The sequence below is a fragment of the Syngnathus scovelli genome, chromosome 9, assembly GCF_024217435.2.
Source record: "Syngnathus scovelli strain Florida chromosome 9, RoL_Ssco_1.2, whole genome shotgun sequence".
NCBI lineage: Eukaryota > Metazoa > Chordata > Actinopteri > Syngnathiformes > Syngnathidae > Syngnathus > Syngnathus scovelli.
In genome coordinates this window covers 7,467,707-7,486,550 of record NC_090855.1, presented here as the reverse complement: position 1 = coordinate 7,486,550, position 18,844 = coordinate 7,467,707, and the positions used below count along the sequence as shown (strand labels likewise).

The window sequence follows — 18,844 nt, the reverse complement described above, 5'->3', positions numbered from 1 at the left end:
TATGTAGTCAATGCAAAAAGATTTAGGTCAGTGCAACAATGTAATGTTAATTGTTGACAATTGGTAAGCACTGTCGCACTTTGATGGTAGTAATTTGCCCAAATCTTTTTAAAATTCTTTCTTTTTTCCCATCACGTATATGCACAAGAATTTGTCTTAAAACTTTTTTTTTTCTTCATCCAAACATGCTTTCAATCACAGTGGGGTTGAAAAAGGTTGAGAACCATTGACGCAGGATAAACTCCATGGGCGAGGGCTTCTCCAGTCCACCTGACGGCACTATAGGGCGAATATTTGACCAAAGAAGAAGAAGACCGAAGTCACCAACGGTGCAGCAGCCAGCTAGCATTAGCCCCAGGCAAGGTAAACACATCAGCTGGAGTAACAGCAGCACAGTACTTACCTCTTCAAGTCTTTCACTTTAATGTCAGTTTACTCATTAACTGTGTCTTTTACAATAATAAGGATTTAATGTTCTCACAGCTAGCCATGTTATTAAACCTCATAGGAGCCATGATTTACTTGATGCATTTAACTCGATGGCAGCAAGCAGGAATGACAATCGCTTTTATGACGTAATTGTTATTGTTTTGTCTCTTTTGATGGCAGGACTACTGATGGAGCGATTGCTGGGATCATGAACTAAAGTTCATCTGACCACAGCACAGCATTAACTATGTCTGTCCACTGCCTCCTGCGCTGCACCATCAGGTAACTCTGAGTGACTCAGCTCCAGAACAACAAGATTTAAAAAGAAGGTTTGGGTAATAGTAGTGATTAAATTACAGTTACAGTTGGGATGACTGTTTTTTGAAGTCAAAATATACAGCATTTGTAGTATGTGTTCAGTATTTCTATGCTACTTGTTGTAAAGGTTTCTCTTCTGTAGGCTGGAAAGAAAACATGTAGCCACACATTTGTTCCTGCAGCGAGCTCTGTCTGGAGCAGACGCCATCAATGCTCTCAGACCATTTTACTTTGCCGTCCATCCTGACTTCTTTGGCCAGTATCCCACGGAGCGGGTAAGTCAGTCATTTTCACGTTCATAATTTTCTATTTCCTTGACTGTGCAACAAATACATAGTGATGTGCTTGATAGACTTATGTGCCTGTGTAGTTTTCTTAATAATTGTACTGCATGGATTATCACGCTGCTGGGGGCTTTTATAGGTTTAATGTGATTTACAGGAAGTGAATGAAAATTCTTTAAAGAGGTTAAATGGCTATTTGGAAAGTCTTCTGAAACCGGGCTTACGTTCAGTTCAGCCAACGAGGCTCACCTTTTATGTGAGAGAGACGAAAGACAGCAGTGAGGCGCAGCAAGATCTCCTCACCTCAGGTACAGATCCGATTTTATACAGTAATATTTTCCACAATAACTATCTATGTTGTTTCTATAGAAGCTTTCAACATTCTTACTTGGTTTAAGGGTTCCGTTCAGTGAGCTTTGTCTTGCATACCAACGATGTCCTGAGCACAGTGACGAATGTGTTAAAGTCCTGCAGTCTGCCCATGGAGCACATGAAAGAACTTGAAGCAGTTGCTAAATCTTCCCCAAGTCCAGCTGAAGCCGCCATTCCTTTCTACAGACCCATCAAGTGGGATAAGAGCTACTATACCTTCACTGGCTTCAGAGACCCTGAGGAGGAGCTGCAACAGGCCGCAAGAGTTGAGCCTACGCTCAAGTTAGTAACACTGGACTCACATTTCGCGATGGAGACACTTTTTTTCTATTTATTTGCTTGTGCATGCCTAGTGGCAAATTTACATAAACCCGCCTATTTGCAATTTGGCAATCTGGTACAATCGTGACATTAATATTGACTTAATATTAAAACATATTACTGAAAAGTACTGTAATAGTTTTTGGCCATTTTTTCACACTATTCGTATTTAGACTGGAGGCTCAACATACAGGCGCTGACATAAAGTTAATACTGAATGTACATTGGATAAGTTTTTTTTTTTTTCTTTGGCAGTATATGGCTTCAAAACAATGAGCCAGAGGCGACGAAGAAGCACAATGATAGTCTCCCTCGAAGAGGAGAACTCAAACGGTTGAAGGAGGAACTGTGCCGCAAATTTGCCCTGGCTGACATCAGGTACATCCAAACATTGAATACTTTTGAACTAATACAATGACGAAAGAGAGACAGAGAGCAACCAAAACAAATTTTGAGTGTGCACCAGCCCTCGGCAGGTTTTGTTTGTGTTGCCGAGTAACATCAGGTCCAATGTGCAGGTGGCAGCGCAGTTGGGGAGTGGCCCACAGGTGCGCTCAGCTTCAGAGTCTCAATCGACTGGCTGTGCAGAATCCAGAGGCCATGCGTAATCTACAAGGTAAAAACTGTCATTGGGGTCGTGATCCTCTGATTCTATATGTTATTAATCTGCAAATTTGCTTATTAGTTGAATTTTCTTTTTTTACTTTCCCTCTAATATTTGCGGGCAAAATCACTTAGTTTTGCACTTGTTTGATATAAAATACTGCTTTGGTGCCGTATTGTGACATCTTAGTAACTGTGTGGAAATGAATGTAGAAATTTATCTAGTGGCATGTACAGGCTATTGATTTTATTTTTTTTTCTTCCACCTGACAATGAACAAACATCTCCATTTATTGTCCAGGTCATGCTGTTGTGTTTGCTGACCAATCAGGGATGAATGCCTCCGGCCATGTCATGCTGGGAACTACGGATGTTCACCATCAGTGGACCAAAGTAATGTGCTTTCATCTTCTTTGAGTCATGCTCCCCCCCCCCCCCTTTGTGTTCACATGACCAAACTTTGTGCCTCCCAGCTATTTCAACAGCTTCCTGCCTTCCACGTCCTCCAGCAGCAAACAGAGTGGCTCAAGGAGAGGATCAGTCTCCTCCTTGGTGGGACTCGGGTCATTCACGCCGACAGACTGGGACCAGTGGAGCCCATCACAGAGCTTTACAGCACTCTCAATACCTTCCATAACAATCTGATATCACAGAGGCTTTGCCTCCACCCCAGAAGCCTTGAGGGGCTCAACATGATATTGGAGAAGTACACTCCTCTTATTTGGTCACTTTGGTTTGGACCTTCTCAATGAAGAAGACATGATTTGTCTTTCTTATCATCAGAGGCCGCTCTAGTCCTCGTCTTCATAAGATGGGCCACTTCATCATACCTACCAATTGTGACCTGCCCAAGCTGCAGGTTTTCCTCCAGAGCCACGCACCTAATGCCAGACAACACACACAACGTAAAAAAATGTGAGTCATTCCTAACTAGAGAAGAAATCATTTTGGTTCATTAGGTGTGTTAACAGCCAACTACTTTGGGTATATGTTCAGGCTGCAGGCAGAAGAAGAGGCTTTGATGAAAATGTGTCTCCAAAGTCTCTCTCTTCAAGGTCTTTCCAAAGAGCCCAGTGTCACCTCAAGCCAGATGATTCTTTGTTGTAAAAAGTTGTTGGAACTGCATTCACCCCTCATGCTGGGTCTCCATATTTGTGTTTCTCACTTCTACTCAGTCATGCAGGACGGAGACCTTTGTATCCCCTGGAACTGGAAAGGTTGAACCTGACGAGGTTCAATCAGTCCACAAGGTATCTTTTGCAGTTCAGTTTGTACCCAGTTAGAAATATTTTGTAGCAGTTTACTAATGTGAACCGACAAGAGTTTGGTACTCAACAAGAATTTGTGGAGGAACAATTGTTTGTAATAATGGTTAGTTGCTGCACAGTGTGAATGAAGGATGAATCCGTTCGATACTGTATTTAAAAAATGAGGAATCATTTGCTACTAAGCACTTTAGTCACTAAAAATGACCAAATACAGAATCCCTATCAATGCTTAAACTGTAAATAAAGCATGGCCATTACGTTACTTGTGTATTTGGGGAAATATAACGGCCACTAATCGAATAATGGTTGTGTTCAGGTGGGATTAGTCAAGTTAATGTAAACTCAACAGTTAGGTCACGTTCTAGTTTGACTCACGTACACGTGGCTCATCCTTTGACACAGTTTTTTGGCCACACGTGGCAGTGAATTGTTCCCTCTGTTGTGCAAATCTTTTTGTGGAATTTTGTTTTTTAACCAAAATAAAGGTTCCTTTTTTAACTTATGTTGTTTAGGACTAGCTAATGACTCATCCACTCAGTCTTGCAATATGGAGACAGAATAACACTGTAAAACATTATTAAGAGTCACACATCATATAGTAAATTAAATTTTATTTTTTCATTCAGGCCTACTGGCAAAAAAAAATTAAAATGAGGATGACCTCAGCGGGTTTCAATTCATAATCACTTCTCACATCAGTCAGACTTGCATTTCATACCGCTCCCAATGCCGAGGGAGGAAGCAGAATAAATATCAAGGCTCCTTAGAGTGCTTGTGTCTGTGGTCTAATGGGTTCAAAGCGAGTTGGAAGGCTCATTTACGTTGGACTTGTGTGAACGGGGAGGGAAGTTGGATCGGCTGCATGAGTTTCTTGGAGGAATCTGGTGACACCCTCTGAACCGCCGCGGGTAGTAGCTGGTTGCGTTTGATGATCTGCAAGGCCAGCTGAGTATTTCCTGAAAAAACAACTTACCATTAATGTCACTTTTTGATGATGAATGCCAACTGCTGACAGCAATAACTATTTTGACATAAAGCCAACAGCTTCATAATTGGAGGTACCAACTGACCGTTTTGTAGCTCCAAGTAGACTCCCAACAAGATGGCTTCAGGTGGAATCTCCTTCGTATTCACCATGGATGCAGCCTGAGAAAAACAAAAGACGTGTAGTGAAATCTAATAGTGGAAACATTTGTTGAGGGAAAAAATCATCTGAACAATGGGAAACAATACTACAGTGTTAATAAATAGTACAGTGACGATGGGGGATATAATATCAAACACTGGGCACACAAAATTAACTATACAGAGTCACTCAGTGATTAAGAAATGAACCCATGTAAGCAAAAATATTTTTTTGTGTTGAAGAAATATGTCAAGGACCAATTGACGCCATGTGACCACTGAGCGTGCTTACAAGGTTACCTGTTGAAGGCACTTGCGGGCTTTGTCATATTCGCTTCGTAAGCAGTATGCGCTTCCCAAGTTGAAGAGCATCATGGCCCGAGCTGACGTTACATTGCTGGGATAACAGAGCGGGGTCAGCTTGCCTGCTGTAAACACAAAATGCACAAACAATGGGCAAAGAAACATACTATGTCAGTGCCAGATGCTGCTATTCATCATTATTCATAAAACTATGCAGAGTCAGCATTGTTTTAGGATTCGCTTGGGCAAATGTTAAAATTAAATGAACTTACAAGATTCAACAGGTTCGTCTCCTTTATCAGAACCTGCTAAGAAAAACAAAATGCACTTCAATGAATAATTTCAAAACCTTTTCTGACATTCATATAAATAACCTGCACAATTCAAATAAAAAGAGATTTTTTTTTTTAAAGGGACGAAAAGATTGTGATTATGTGGTTGCTCAAGCGCAGACAACGTCTACTAGAACCACAATGCAAAGTTCTTGGGCTAGAGTTTCAAAATCTGCTTGCACGTCTTTTCCTTACAGCCATTTAGGAGGCCACAGACCTCCTCCAGGATAGAAAATTGCGCTTCAACATAAGATATTTGAAGCTATTGTCAGAACACTCAATTTTGCTTTCAACTCTGCTTAAGCGAAAAGCAGCAGACCTGGGTCTTGCTCACTGGTCAGCACCCCGATTGACACGTCGATGACATTCTCCGGGTTGAGGTGCGCGATGGCATCGGAGATCCTGTCCAACGAAATGAGGGCCTCAGCCGCGTACAGGTGACCAAGGAACCTGAAAGCAGCAAAGATACAAGACGGGAGTTAAATGATTCCAATCATCAGGTAGCCATAGAGGTCAAGAAGCACTTTAAGAGAACTTACTTGAGTGACCCTGACACCTTGGTTTGATGCAGCAGTTTCTCAGCATGGTTTAAAGCCATCAAGTTGTCTCCTAGTGCTAAGGCCACATAGGCACTACATGCCAAGATGGAGCATCTGAAGATTGAACAAAACATTACAATTACATATAAGGTACAGATATGAGGTTCCAAGTAAACATGGTGATGCTGTATTTAGTTATTATGCTGCACACAGATGTAGTCGGCTACCAAACTGCTTTGTCTTTTCTTGCCGAATTTGCCTACGCAGCCCTTGAAAGGTCAGTTGAATTACCTGAGGTTTTCAACTTCCTGTTTTCTGAGAGGAGACGATGGCGCCGCAGAGAGTAACCTGTCGGCCTCCTGACCTTTCCCACTGAAAAACAAATGACGGTCATCAGAGCACGTGAAAGGAGATTGACAAGCATACGGCATCAAAAGCCATTAAGATTTTTTTTAATTTAAATTGAAAATTGAAAAAACGTAGTATGAGTGCACAGGTCAGACCTGCAGGCATCACTGTTCTCGCTGCCACTCTCGGTGCTTCCTGACTGACTTGAATTCTTAGAGCTATTCTCCATCTTGACGTCCTGCTGTTGGTGTTCAGGCAGCAACAGCAGAGAGTTCCTTAGACAAATGGCAGCAAACTCCATACTTGCAACTGGAATGGCTGCTGATTGGCCCTCACTGCAAGACAGACACACGGAGCAATTTAGGGAAGCACAAGAAAGCTCAGCAGGAAAATTGTGCTCAAATAGTTTTATTGTGATGATGAAAGACGAGCAATAGTACTAACCTATAAATAGTGTTCTGCATGGACTGGGATGCCAAGACAATCTTGCGATGGTATCCCTGTCCCACAATTGACTGAACGATGCCTTTTTTACAAGGTAAACCTTTGCTCTCCTGTTCTGAACCCTTCAAACAAACAGTAAAAACAGCCGTAAACATTTTTGAGAATTCAAAACTATAATACAAAAACATTGCAGCATGAGAGTCAACAAGAGAGATTATGTAGATTTGATTTGACATACCCCTTTATTAGCAGAGATACAACACTCTGCGAGCCGCAGCCAAAGTCGAGGGTTGGAATGGTAAACCTGCACCGCCTCAATCAGACACTCGAATGCGGCCAGAGGCCTGCCGATGTGCAGCAACTGGATGCCGCAGTTATATAGAAGTTCATAGCGTTTGTTGGCTAGTAGAGCACACATGGGGATACCTGTGAATTTCTTAGCTGCAAAGTAAAAGAAAGGGCAGAAGAAAACGTAAGCGCGTCCCTATACTATTACGTACAGAATCATTGACTGATGTGACTTTCTTTGACTCACCTTGTCCATTGCCACCATCTCCGAGCTGTGCACACGTATGGTCATTTTCTTGCAATGCCTTCTTGAAGTAGAAAATTCCGAGGTTATGTTTCCCCATTGCAAAGTGAATGCAGCCAAGATTGTTCCAGAACATACAACGGACACATTCACCTGGGTGGGTCAAGACACAAGTCACAAGGAAGATAACAGGTAAAGTGCTGAAACCAGATTCATGTGACACCAACAATTTGTAGTTAAAAAAGGATTTACCCTGACATGTCAAAAAATTTAAGAACCAGAGCCAAAGTACAGTCACCTGTTTTGATGGGGCCGGGGTGTTCTGCTATATTGGAACTGTTGAGCAGCTTTACTGCTTTCCGGTAGTTTCCTCTCAGATATTCAAAGTTGCTCTTAAGGAATAGTGATGGTGCAGACTGACACGGAACAGGAATAAGATTAATTTGATTTGTTTTACTTACATTTTTTTTTTAAACAATTCAGTCATATAGTTCTTTTGTTAAACCAAAATAAATAATGAGGTGCCAAAAGAGACTCACATTTCCTGATGTGTTCATCACTGACTTGATCTCTCTCTTACACGCTTTGGAGGATTTCATTTGAATGTAGGCTCTTACTTTGTACTGTTAAAACAACAATAGGAAACATAAGGAGGGCGAAAGCAGGAAATCGAGTCGTCTAGATTTCCTCAAGCATACCTGGTGCATCTTTGATTTAGCTGCCTCTATCATAGCAGAAAACTCTGCCTTCTGGTTTCCACCGTCTTTGTTATTCTGCAAGCACAAAAATGTAGTTAAAATCTTAGAGTACATTTTGACAGAACTTATCCACCTGCATTGGAGAGCACCGTGCGATCAGTTTTGTAGTATTGGAGTTAGGTACCTCTCCTTTGCCGTTCTTATTGCTTCCTTGTACAGATAGCTTATCCAGCACAGCCAACAGGTGGAGGGCCTTTTCCGGCTGGAACGTGAGCAGGTACAGATCCACCAGCAGGAAACACACGGCCTGAGCAAACTTCTCTTCTAGGACAAATAACAGAATGACTCCATGCCAAACTACAAGGCAAGCCTCCCTTTTTTCTTCAGCAACATCTTGAAAGACATAGAAATCGCCACAACGTACCAAACGGTTCCAGAAATTGATAGAGTCTCTCTCCAATGGAAATGGCTTCTGAGTATTGCCGCATATGGTAGTGAATAATGGCTTGATTGTAGTACAAGAAACTATTTTCAACATCATCCAACCCATCAACATCTTCGGTGGCTGTGTGAACCTGAAGGATGGCAATGGGTTATGTTACCGTTCAAGGAAAAGGAGGTGGAGAAATATGAACCACATTCACTTACCTGGGTCTTCATTGCCATTAGGCTTTGCTTAAGGTTTCCTGTGGTAGTCTGACCACTTTTATAAAACTCTACAATAGCTTTATTCAAAGCAATCTTGTAGTCCTCTTTGTTCAATTCTTGCAAAGCTTCAAGGTGTCTCAAAGACTCGTCGTACTTCTTAGCCTGTGGGTACAGTGACAATACAGTACAATGAGAGGAATACTATTCTGTCATTAACTTACCTTAAAAAACAATGAAGAAATAGTAGTTTATGGATGGAGATATTAGGATATTTCATTGTGTTGTAAATACAGAATAAACATCTCAAGATGTGGAGTAGCGTTTGTGTCAAACTAAGTATTTCTAAATGGGAGTCAATTAAATGCAGATTTGTTACTATTTTCAAGCAGCCCGGTCCCTCTCACCCGGAAATATTAGGGGCCACGGGAACGGTGCATTATAATTCAAATGTGAACACTCACCAAAAACGAATCATATGCACTGGCTGCCATTTGTTTCTCTTGGTCTGTCATTCCAGGTGATGATGATTTGTCATGCTTTGCCTCGTTTTGCTCTGATCAGAAAGAATATGTGCAAAAATGTGCATTATACGTCCTACTCATGAGCAACGCTTTCACTTTGTAATCACATTGACGTAATCATTCATTGTTACATATCGTTTGACCGGTTATCATTCATGCAAAGCCTGTGAATCAACTTGAAACAGTTTTGACATTGCTTTCATCAAAGAGCAGTCGACAGATCCCTTTAAAGTTCCAACTAAAACATACAATGAGACAAAGTTAGCTCCAGATCCTCCAGTGATTATTTTGTTTTTCTGCTGTGGCTCTCTGTGTTGTTGCAAAAATAAATAATGAGTAAGAATTGACTTTTGGCTTTTCACTGTCAGGGGTCGCCACAGCGGGTCACTCACATTATGTTTGGCAGTTTTTACACCGGTTACCTCTTGACACATATTTTTTAGTCGGTCAAAACATGCAACCACCTATAATCATGTGTGAAGCCCTAATGTGCTGTTTACATTAAGCAAGTAAAATAAGTACTTTAATAGCTATTAATTTTAGAATAAATATTTTATATTGATATGTGAATTCGTCTTTTTAAGTCATCTGATTGCAAGTGAATAAAAATGATGACGTAACAGGAGCTGACGTCATTTTTGGGTGACTGCAGATGGGAGTCATACACGAGGATTCAAATAGACATTGACATCTTGTATAAAAGTACGTTTTTTGGTACATGCACATATTTTTGCGCTCTGTAGCAGGTATCTGACTTTATAAATGTAACACTATCGTCTTTATTAATACAACAAAAAACATTTTATGCATTGTTATCTCACTTTAGATTTCAAGAGGTTTTTGGCTCACGGATTAGACATTTTCGAAGATGTTCAACATTACTCTTTCAGCTTCTCTTAATGCAAGTGTACTTGGAAACGATTGGTAGGTCAGCAAGCGTATCACGGATGCTGAAAGTTGACGAGGTGCAGAACTGATACGTAGCCGAACAGTTTTGCGTAATATATATGTAGTAAAAATTCTTGGTCTCGTGCGCAATATGTTAATAACCGTAGGACCGAACAATAGCATGAAAATCCATTTTTCTAGGGATTATATCTAAGTGTAATGCTAGTTCAACTGCTCTTGCTTGCTAACTGGCTAACGTCAACCAATGCCCTTACCTGTGTTTTCTGCCATGTTTAGACTTTTCTGACTTCAGATAAGGATGCTCAATCCGAACGCAAGATGAACTGAACTGTCGATTCAGTTGATTATCGAAATACACTTCAAAAATTGAATCAAAAGTGTCCAATGTATTCAGCATATAAGACTGGTACAACAAAAATCAGTCGCGTTTCATATTCTTCTTTGTAAATAGAAGACAGTTTGCAACTCACGCGTAAGAATATAGCAGCGCCCTTTGTGGATTGGAGTAAAATGACAACAATAACAAAGTTTGAAAAGGGCTGCTGCTCAGATGATCAAATAAGGTAAAATGTTGATTAATAACAGGAGATGTACCCTTCACACTCCTGTAATTATTATTTTAGATGTTAAAAAATGCCCAAGAAAGAATTTAACATTCTTAACCGACATGCAAGAGTAACAAAACAATAACCTGCTATTAATTCTGTAAAAATTATATTAAAACCTTACCTGTCACACCAGAATAAACAATTGTTCATACCCACTGTGAATTTTAAGATTAACAGTACACTCTGCCTTCACACAATAATATTTGAGTGAATATGGGATAACTTATTTACAATTACTTCAACATGTTAGAAGGTTAAGAGAAAAACATGAGCATGAATTGTGATTTTTTGATTTTGCTGTAATTATATACCCATGAATAAACCATTGCAAGATAGCTGACACCTGTGGGTGTTTGTGGTTTGTGGTTAAGGGGAGGAGGAACAAAACTGAGTAGTCACACCATACTCTTACATATTGTATTTAAAAAAGTCACACAGCAGTCCGAGATGGATAAGTTTAATGCAGTCCTCAAGATTGCCAGCAAACGGACAAATCTTGGTTACGGGTTAATCTCCTTGCTGACGGCTGGAGGAGAGCAGATCTTCTCCTCGGTGCTCTTCAAGTGCCCCTGCAACGAGCTCAACTTCCTTTACGGCATGGTGTTCCTGTTAGTACCTGCTCTGGCTCTGCTACTGCTAGCTTATATCTTAAGTAAAAAGATGTGGAAGATGATGACAGGGTTTTGCCAACGTGGGACCTATGCGTCCTGCTGTCAGAGGATGTCTCACTGTCTGAGGATAATCTTTCAGATCAGCACCACAGCCCTAGTGGCACCATCCAGTTGGATTGCCGTGGCTCTGCTAAACGGGAACTACTTTGAGTGTGCAATGACAGGTGTCAATGTGAGTGATTACAGTGAACGTATCTGCTGCGGTGCGACTTCTCTGATCCAATGTCGAAAGGAGATTCCCAAGTTTCCTTGTGGAGGAGGAAGCAATGACAATGACAGACAAGCCGTGCTGCTCACGATCAGAGCTCACTCACAGGTCAGTTTTCATTTTACCTTTAAACACCATGAGAACACGTTTTCCATATCGGATGGCTATCAATGGTTTTGATTAATTTTAGGGGCTTTGCAAAACATATACAGATGAACATTGAAATGTTTTTCAATGGCCATCATTAACATGCGGATTTTTGTATTCGGGGGCCAGCCTGGCCCTTATCACCTGCAAATAGTAGTTTTTGAGTTGTAATATCAACGTTCACCACTAGATGGCATATATTGTGTAGTTGTGCTTGCACTGGGTCTTGTACTACTCTGTATAATGTCATTAAGGCCAATAATTGTTTGTGGATTTGGAATGACATGCAAGAGCAACATTGTTCTTGTATGATCTTCAAATGTTGTTGATTTTTGTATACCACCATTATCTACACGTATGAAACCATCTGAAGTACAGTTGATATTTCCAATAACAGTACCACGTGTCTTACAACTCAATTTCCCCTTGTTCTAAAAATTGTGTATCAATAATTGTAGATCCTTGGCTGGCTGCTGATTGCATCTGTTATGTTGTCCAACATTCTGTTGACCTGTTGGGCTCGGTGCACCTCACCCGTGAGCTACCTGCAACTCAAGTTCTGGAGGGTTTATTCTCAGGAGGAGAGCAACCTCATGGACTCCTACACCATGAAACATGCCAAAGAACTAGCAGAGAGAAACCTGGAAAGTTTCTTCAAACAGACAATGCCCCAACATGTCATCACTCCTTCCAAAAAAGATTGGGAGAACATCTCCACGCTCTACAAGTTCAGTACCAAAGACTACTACTACAGCACATTACACAAGTATGTGGAGACTGGAATGGTGCGAATGGCCTCTGTTAAACCAGCTGAGTCACCTACAGATAATCCTGCTGTTCTTAATTTTGTGGATGAAGGCGGGATGGGCTTGTAAGGACAGATGTCAGTTGGGCAGTCTATTGACAATTTGCCAAAATATTGAATTTTAATGTAAGAAATGAAAATGCATATTTTTGAGAAGTCATATACTTGTGGAAATAAAGTCTGAGATTTACATGGCGCCCAATGGAAAGGTCTCAATGGTTTCAAATTGGAAATGCTCACAGCCGATCATTTCCTTTACATGGGGCTGCGTTGTGTACCAAAATAGTCACGCACATTTTGTGTCTGTTACTTTGCTGGGCCAAACGGAAAGTTCAAATTTCACGTTTGTGTACAAGACAAATAAAGACAATTATTCTACTCAGATCAACTTACACTGTGAGCCTGCTTAAATCATGACTCATGGAGGATGGGCCTTTTAGTGGGAAGATGGCGCGATCCAAATCAGGTTGTTAAAATAATAGAAGAGTAAATTGTACGATTGACTTCTGAATGAACAGCGATATAAGAAGAAGAAATCAAAAGTGTAAACAGCTACTGTATTGGGGAAACTTTGTGTCATTGGTGTAAGTCTAATAGACGAGATAATAAGCCTGTTTGTTGCGTATCGCTGGTGTTTCACATTAGCAGCCTTTTACAAGGCACTTAGTCTTGAGTAGTCACTGAGGCTGCAACAGTCAAACCACTGAGAGGATGTGATTTCGTCTTCATTTTGCAGAGCTGCATGATGCTGACTGGCTGTGTTGCAATAACAATGGTATGTTTTGTACGGAAACATTCAATAGAAGAAGTGGTGTCATTCTGCATGATTTCTTGTTGCTTGCAACTTTCCCTTCCTTGCATGCTTTGTCCAGATGTATGATTTTATCATGAAAGATGTGAATGAAAGAAATAATTTTACTTTGAATTTTACTTTGAATTTTACTGGTAGTTTCCAAGTTTACCTTTAAATATGATCAGGGCATTGCAGTAACAAAGAGGCTATGCTTTTGGAGCCTGCATTATTGTTAAGAGACTCGGGTCGGTAATCAGCAAAACAGGCTATGCAGGATTTTCATTGCACAGTTGCAGGTGAAGAGTAGACAGAAAAGGGACAAGGTGCTGTGTAACATATTTTTTGCAGCCTTTCTTTTAGTGTTAGCTCCTGTATTTTATGACTTTCCTTGGATTAAGTGTAGATTTGATGAATGAAAAAGCAATGAGCGCGTAGGAGTAGCTGAGGGACAGAGGGAGGAGTCTGAAGGGAAGAGCACAAACCAAAGGGAGGGGCACTGTTTTTGTCTCCAGCAAGCCCTAGCAAATGCCTATTGCTTGATGGTCCACATTTTCATTCTGCTCTCTTTTTCTTCTGGTTTATTACTTGTGGAGCGCGTCTAAATCCCCCACTGGTACCATGGATAAATTCCAGACGGTCCTTCGTTTCTTCATGAACCAGAAAGCCACAATTGGCTACAGTTTTATGGCTCTCCTGACAATAGGCGGGGAGCGAGTCTTCTCCATGGTCTCCTTTCAGTGTCCCTGCAACCACGATCAGAACTTTGCCTATGGACTCACATTCCTGCTCGGACCTGCGGCTGTGCTCTTGGTCTTAGGACTGTTCTTTAGTGCCAGATTGTGGAGGCTTTACACTGGCTGCTGCCTCAATCCCATGAAGCTTTGTCCCCGCGGAAGATGCTTTGGATGCTTCAGGGTGCTCGTGAGCATCTTTACAGGGTCTTGTGTGGCTCCTATAATGTGGCTCTCTGTGGCCCTGCTCAATGGGACTTTTTATGAGTGTGCTGTCAGCGGTCTCGATGACAATCTGGTGGTGGACCTGTTCTGTAAAAACAAGACCCTGAAGTGTCGGGAGGAGCTAGCCAGAGTTCCCTGTGGCCGGTCCAAGTTATCTGAAGAGGAGCGCATGGATCTGCTGCTAATGTTCAGGGCCCAATCTCAGGTAAGGGAATTTTATGTACCATTTGTGTTGTGCAGCGTATGCCGTATTATATTTTCTGCGGTCCTGGAGGCAGTCTACAGAAACAAGCCCCAACTTGTAACTTAAATGTTGGCTCTTGTTAACATGCTGGTATATTCTCCCCAGCTTTGTCATGAACAGTTTGTTCGTCCAAGTGGATTTGGTTTGATAAATTAGAAGTCCCCAGGATAAGCTTGTGTCATAAAATGTTGTGACTAATCTCTGGTAACATTCCACTGTATATTTGCTTTCTGCAAAATGTCATGATTACCTGGTATAGTGTTGACTATTACTTTGTCTCTGCAGATTCTTGGCTGGTGCATTATCATCATCGCAGCTACATTTGGGCTTCTTGGTACCTGCTACAAAAATTGCCGCTCCAAAGTTAGCTTCCTGCAGCTCACTTTCTGGAAACGCTATGTGGAGAAAGAACGGGAGCACTTTGAGGCTTACACTCTGGAATATGCTTCCAAACTGGCTGAAAGAAACCTACAAAGTTTTTTTGAGAACAAGGATCCTGATCCATTCCCTTTCCCAAACCATAGGGCCTGGGAGGAGATCTCTGCACTCTACACTTTCTCAACGAGCGAACAATATTACAGCACCCTGCAACGTTATGTGGAGAGAGTGGACAGGGACTTTGTGCCAGAGAAGAGACCTGTGATGGACTTGGAGGATGAAATTGAAATGAAATAAAGTTTTTGTGTGTGTGTGTGAATAAAACAGCAGACTGTGGGGACTGTTACAGAATCATTAAAGGCCACAATGACTTTGTTACCTTTAAGGCCTTCTACCATATAATTCTACAGAATCCATCCTTTGATAAATAACATACTAGAGAACTTAATAAGTTGCAGATAATATGTACTTGCTCTTTGGAGTTGGTATTTTTATTCTATATTATTAATCGTTCCATTGTCATTAACATACTACGTATCTAAAAAGTTCAACATGCTTTGGTACATCTGTGTGAGTAATTTAAAAAATATATACTATATATTCCATGTAAATAATGAACAGTGACTCAATTTTTCTTCTTGGATTACCAAAGCGTTCTCAGGTGTCTTAACATAATGAGCATCGAAATTTCACAAATACTTGCATAATGTATTTTTTTTGTCTTGTTGAGCAGCCAGTACCATCTCATTCGAATGACAACCTTTACCCAATTTCATATACTCCAGACCTCTCTGCCAATGACAAGTCGGTACAGCTTTTGTAGCAAGAAAATGCAAGAAATAAATTGTATGAATTAATTTTATGAGTAGTCATCAGAATAACTACAGAGATCATTTGTAGATTTTCTGCTACAGTTCCTTGTCACAAGATGGCTCATGGCTGAGCAACTGTGATGTCATTTGCACTAAGTGGCAAAATAAAATAAAAATTAAAAAAACAGATTCGGCTAGGAGTAGAATGATTTTGTTTTTCAACCGAGCTTGACGGCATAAATAGCGGTTTTTTTTTTAAACCTGGTTCCCACCCCATACCAGTAGACGGCGGTAATGCGCATTAACGTTTCTTCACAACCACCATAAAACTACGAGAAGAATACTCGCAGACAAAAATAATAAAAAACAGAAAAGTCGTTCTGTTTCTGCAACACACACAAACAACGTAAAAACATTATTAAATGAAGTATGAATAGAGTTACAATCTGCATTACATAACACAGTAGATGACTGTGGACATTTTTGCTCATTTCAAACTAATTAATGCAGACCCTGGATATAATCGATCGTCATCGAACTACCGGAACACGCAGCATGTGATGGTAGCTGCATGTCATACAAGAGGGATGATTTCGCTAACTGCTAGATAACCTCCAACAACGTGAAAATGACAGACTACGCTGAAGAGCAAAGAAATGAACTAGAAGCTATTGAGTCTATATACCCAGACTCTTTTACAGGTGTGAATTCATTCATGTTGACGTATGAGCAAAAGACAGCTAACACTCGGGTGTCTTAGCAATACCTTAACTACTTTTTGTGGAGGTATCTTGAAAATCTACCCATAAATTAAGCCCCTTTGATGAGTGCATTCCCTCACATAGGTTATTTGTTTCCAATAATAATGATATTTTATACTACTATGATATTTATAGTTTCTGTACCCCACTAATGACCCATTCACCTGAGATAGACTATTGAGATAAAGTGGTTGGATGGATTTCATCATATTAACGAATTCCATTTGGTTACAGTGCTTTCAGAGGATCCCATTAGCTTCACCATCACTGTCACGTCGGATGCGGGAGAAAATGGCGAAAGTGAGTATGTTATGTATGTTGGTTAAATAAATTGCTTTGTCCTTCATAAATCTATGTTCTTTTCTTGAATTTATAAGTAGTTGTGATGATGGTGTTTTGAAATAGATAATACATACTGGTTGTCTTCCTAATAATGTTTTTCTCCATATGAGTCTGATACAATAGTGTTCCAGAGTACTCGCTTTGATTGACTGTTGCAATGAATTCAATTAGGTTTGTATGCTGATGATGTTTTTTTTTTTTTTAAATACCCTTTTCAGCTGTGGAAGCAACTTTAAAGTTCACATATGTTGAAAAATACCCAGATGAACCCCCACTATGGGAGGTCCACTCCCAAGAGAACCTGGAAAACAATGATATGGATGACATCCTCACATTATTGCAGCAACAGGTCTGAACATAACACAAACTGTATGTTATTTCGATGATTATTTACTCCTGGTTTTTCCTCTGATTGACTTAATATCAGTCAAGGATGTTTTCAGTCTTATGGGAAAACATTACACACATTTGTTGAATAAAGATGTACATATTTTGTGTCAAGGCTGAATTATAGACAAAAGATATGTATTTATGTATATTAATCTACTGTTTGAATTTAGTGTTCTTAAAACAAGATCATTAAGTACTTTACAGTTCATGGGCCGCATTGGAATCTGTTTCATCGCTAAGGTTTTTTTTTTTTTTTTCCTTTGCAGTCAGAAGAAAATCTGGGAATGGTGATGATTTTTACCTTGGTGACAGCAGTGCAGGAGAAACTCAATGAAATTGTGGACTTGATGAAGAACAGACGAGAAGAAGAGAAACTGCGGAAAGAGATGGAGGCCGAGGAAGCAGAGAAGGTAGCAGCGTGACACTACTGTATAACCCGAAGGCTGTATACGAATATTGTAATTCCCTCATTTTGTTTGGCGATTTGGACAGCCAGCTCATTATCTCCTCTTCACATATTATGTGACAACTGTATTTGTCGTGACGCACCGTGATTTTTTGGATTGATGATAGTGCACAATGTATTGGAGTTAGAGTATGATGAGGATACTACACGTGTGCTTGACAGGTGGCGTTCCAGGGTACAGTGGTAACGATTGAGAACTTCCTGGCATGGAAAGCCAAGTTTGAACTCGAAATGGCTGATATACGGAGGAAAAGACAAAAAGAAGAGGAGCAATCAGGAAAAGCAAAGCTCACAGGTAAATGCTTGATCACCTCCAACATAATTTTTGGCCCTGCAGCTTAATTAATTTTGTCACCAAGCAGAAATGTAGTAGATGTTTTGATTCATTTCTGTACAGATTTGAAACATTTGTAAGGTAAGGGTAATAAAATAACATGATAAATACTAAATACACAAATAAAAACACAAAACATCTGCTGAGTTTACACCTTTATGACAGTGATTTTAATTTTGAATTTCCAGTATTTGAAATTGAAAAGCATATGATTTTTACACAGGCAAACAGCTGTTTGAGACGGACCACAATTTGGACACGTCAGACATCCAGTTCCTTGAAGATGGTAACTTGTTGAAGACGTTGACAAACATGCATGAAAGAAGTTGATTTCATAGTTATACCATTGTTTTACATGATCTTAAAATGTCAGTCAGAGTGATGTAGTGTTGGAATTATTTCAAATTTGATAAGGGTAACCTCAGTTGATTTTTTTAAACCAATATAGATAAAACAAATGCATGTCATGAACTTACCCGCTTATTGTTGAAAGTCTCTCCTCCTGTCTGTCTTGTCTTTCAGTTGGAAACAATGTTGAGGTGGATGAATCATTGTTCCAGGACATCGAGGACTTAGATTTGGAGGATGATGACCCCGACTTTGACCCTTTAGAGATGGGTAGTTATGAGGACTAAAGCTGCGCTACCAAAAAAGGACTGTTGGCGACTGACAGAAGAACCATTTCGTATGTCTGAAAAATTACTTGGCCAAACACATGAAGAAGATCCAATGCAATCCAATAAGACACTAACACCAATTAGAGTGGCAATCTTTGTCAAAGCATCATTAATTCCCTCCTGTTTAAAGTTGCTTCATCATTGACTTCTGGTGCTGTCCACAGGGTGTACTATAATCAGACAGTGTATACCGGCAGTGTATTTCACAAATCTACTCAATAAATTCAAAATAAAGTGCTTAATATTTTATGCATATCA

General features: G+C 40.3%; 5 protein-coding genes across 8 annotated transcripts; 4 read left to right on the top strand and 1 right to left on the bottom strand.

Moving 5' to 3' along the window:
• Positions 1-236: 236 nt before the first annotated feature.
• tcaim (T cell activation inhibitor, mitochondrial) lies at positions 237-4,097 on the top strand. Of its 2 annotated transcripts, none has more exons than XM_049730303.2 (11): positions 237-363; positions 610-711; positions 890-1,022; positions 1,189-1,339; positions 1,430-1,685; positions 1,980-2,102; positions 2,243-2,340; positions 2,629-2,720; positions 2,801-3,033; positions 3,111-3,242; positions 3,324-4,097. In XM_049730303.2, the coding sequence occupies exons 2-11, from the start codon at positions 677-679 to the stop codon at positions 3,547-3,549; spliced, it is 1,479 nt and encodes a 492-aa protein (XP_049586260.1). In that variant the 5' UTR covers positions 237-363; positions 610-676; the 3' UTR covers positions 3,550-4,097. The 2 variants fall into 2 exon arrangements, with proteins under 2 accessions (XP_049586260.1, XP_049586261.1); XM_049730304.2 differs by having other exon boundaries at positions 330-426.
• Positions 4,098-4,186: 89 nt separating this feature from the next.
• Positions 4,187-10,432, bottom strand: cnot10 (CCR4-NOT transcription complex, subunit 10). 3 transcript variants are annotated; one of them, XM_049730294.2, is made up of 19 exons: positions 10,249-10,432; positions 9,026-9,117; positions 8,565-8,726; positions 8,341-8,491; positions 8,101-8,240; positions 7,917-7,991; positions 7,758-7,841; positions 7,517-7,634; positions 7,222-7,371; positions 6,925-7,127; positions 6,687-6,808; positions 6,398-6,577; positions 6,186-6,266; positions 5,895-6,008; positions 5,675-5,805; positions 5,296-5,328; positions 5,021-5,148; positions 4,666-4,741; positions 4,187-4,551 (listed from the first exon to the last, which is right to left on the bottom strand). In XM_049730294.2, the coding sequence occupies exons 1-19, from the start codon at positions 10,262-10,264 to the stop codon at positions 4,409-4,411; spliced, it is 2,199 nt and encodes a 732-aa protein (XP_049586251.1). In that variant the 5' UTR covers positions 10,265-10,432; the 3' UTR covers positions 4,187-4,408. The 3 variants fall into 3 exon arrangements, with proteins under 3 accessions (XP_049586251.1, XP_049586250.1, XP_049586252.1); XM_049730293.2 differs by having other exon boundaries at positions 5,296-5,331; positions 10,249-10,431; XM_049730295.2 differs by having other exon boundaries at positions 5,296-5,331; positions 8,101-8,237; positions 10,249-10,430.
• A 9-nt stretch (positions 10,433-10,441) lies between these two features.
• calhm6 (calcium homeostasis modulator family member 6) lies at positions 10,442-12,825 on the top strand. The gene is made up of 2 exons (XM_049730315.2): positions 10,442-11,589; positions 12,087-12,825. The coding sequence occupies exons 1-2, from the start codon at positions 11,050-11,052 to the stop codon at positions 12,501-12,503; spliced, it is 957 nt and encodes a 318-aa protein (XP_049586272.1). The 5' UTR covers positions 10,442-11,049; the 3' UTR covers positions 12,504-12,825.
• Positions 12,826-13,523: 698 nt separating this feature from the next.
• Positions 13,524-15,179, top strand: LOC125975142 (calcium homeostasis modulator protein 5). The gene is made up of 2 exons (XM_049730317.2): positions 13,524-14,387; positions 14,712-15,179. The coding sequence occupies exons 1-2, from the start codon at positions 13,845-13,847 to the stop codon at positions 15,099-15,101; spliced, it is 933 nt and encodes a 310-aa protein (XP_049586274.1). The 5' UTR covers positions 13,524-13,844; the 3' UTR covers positions 15,102-15,179.
• Positions 15,180-16,122: 943 nt separating this feature from the next.
• rwdd1 (RWD domain containing 1) lies at positions 16,123-18,828 on the top strand. The gene is made up of 7 exons (XM_049730579.2): positions 16,123-16,317; positions 16,612-16,677; positions 16,938-17,068; positions 17,376-17,519; positions 17,738-17,870; positions 18,133-18,195; positions 18,432-18,828. The coding sequence occupies exons 1-7, from the start codon at positions 16,245-16,247 to the stop codon at positions 18,542-18,544; spliced, it is 723 nt and encodes a 240-aa protein (XP_049586536.1). The 5' UTR covers positions 16,123-16,244; the 3' UTR covers positions 18,545-18,828.
• The last annotated feature ends 16 nt before the right edge of the window (positions 18,829-18,844 follow it).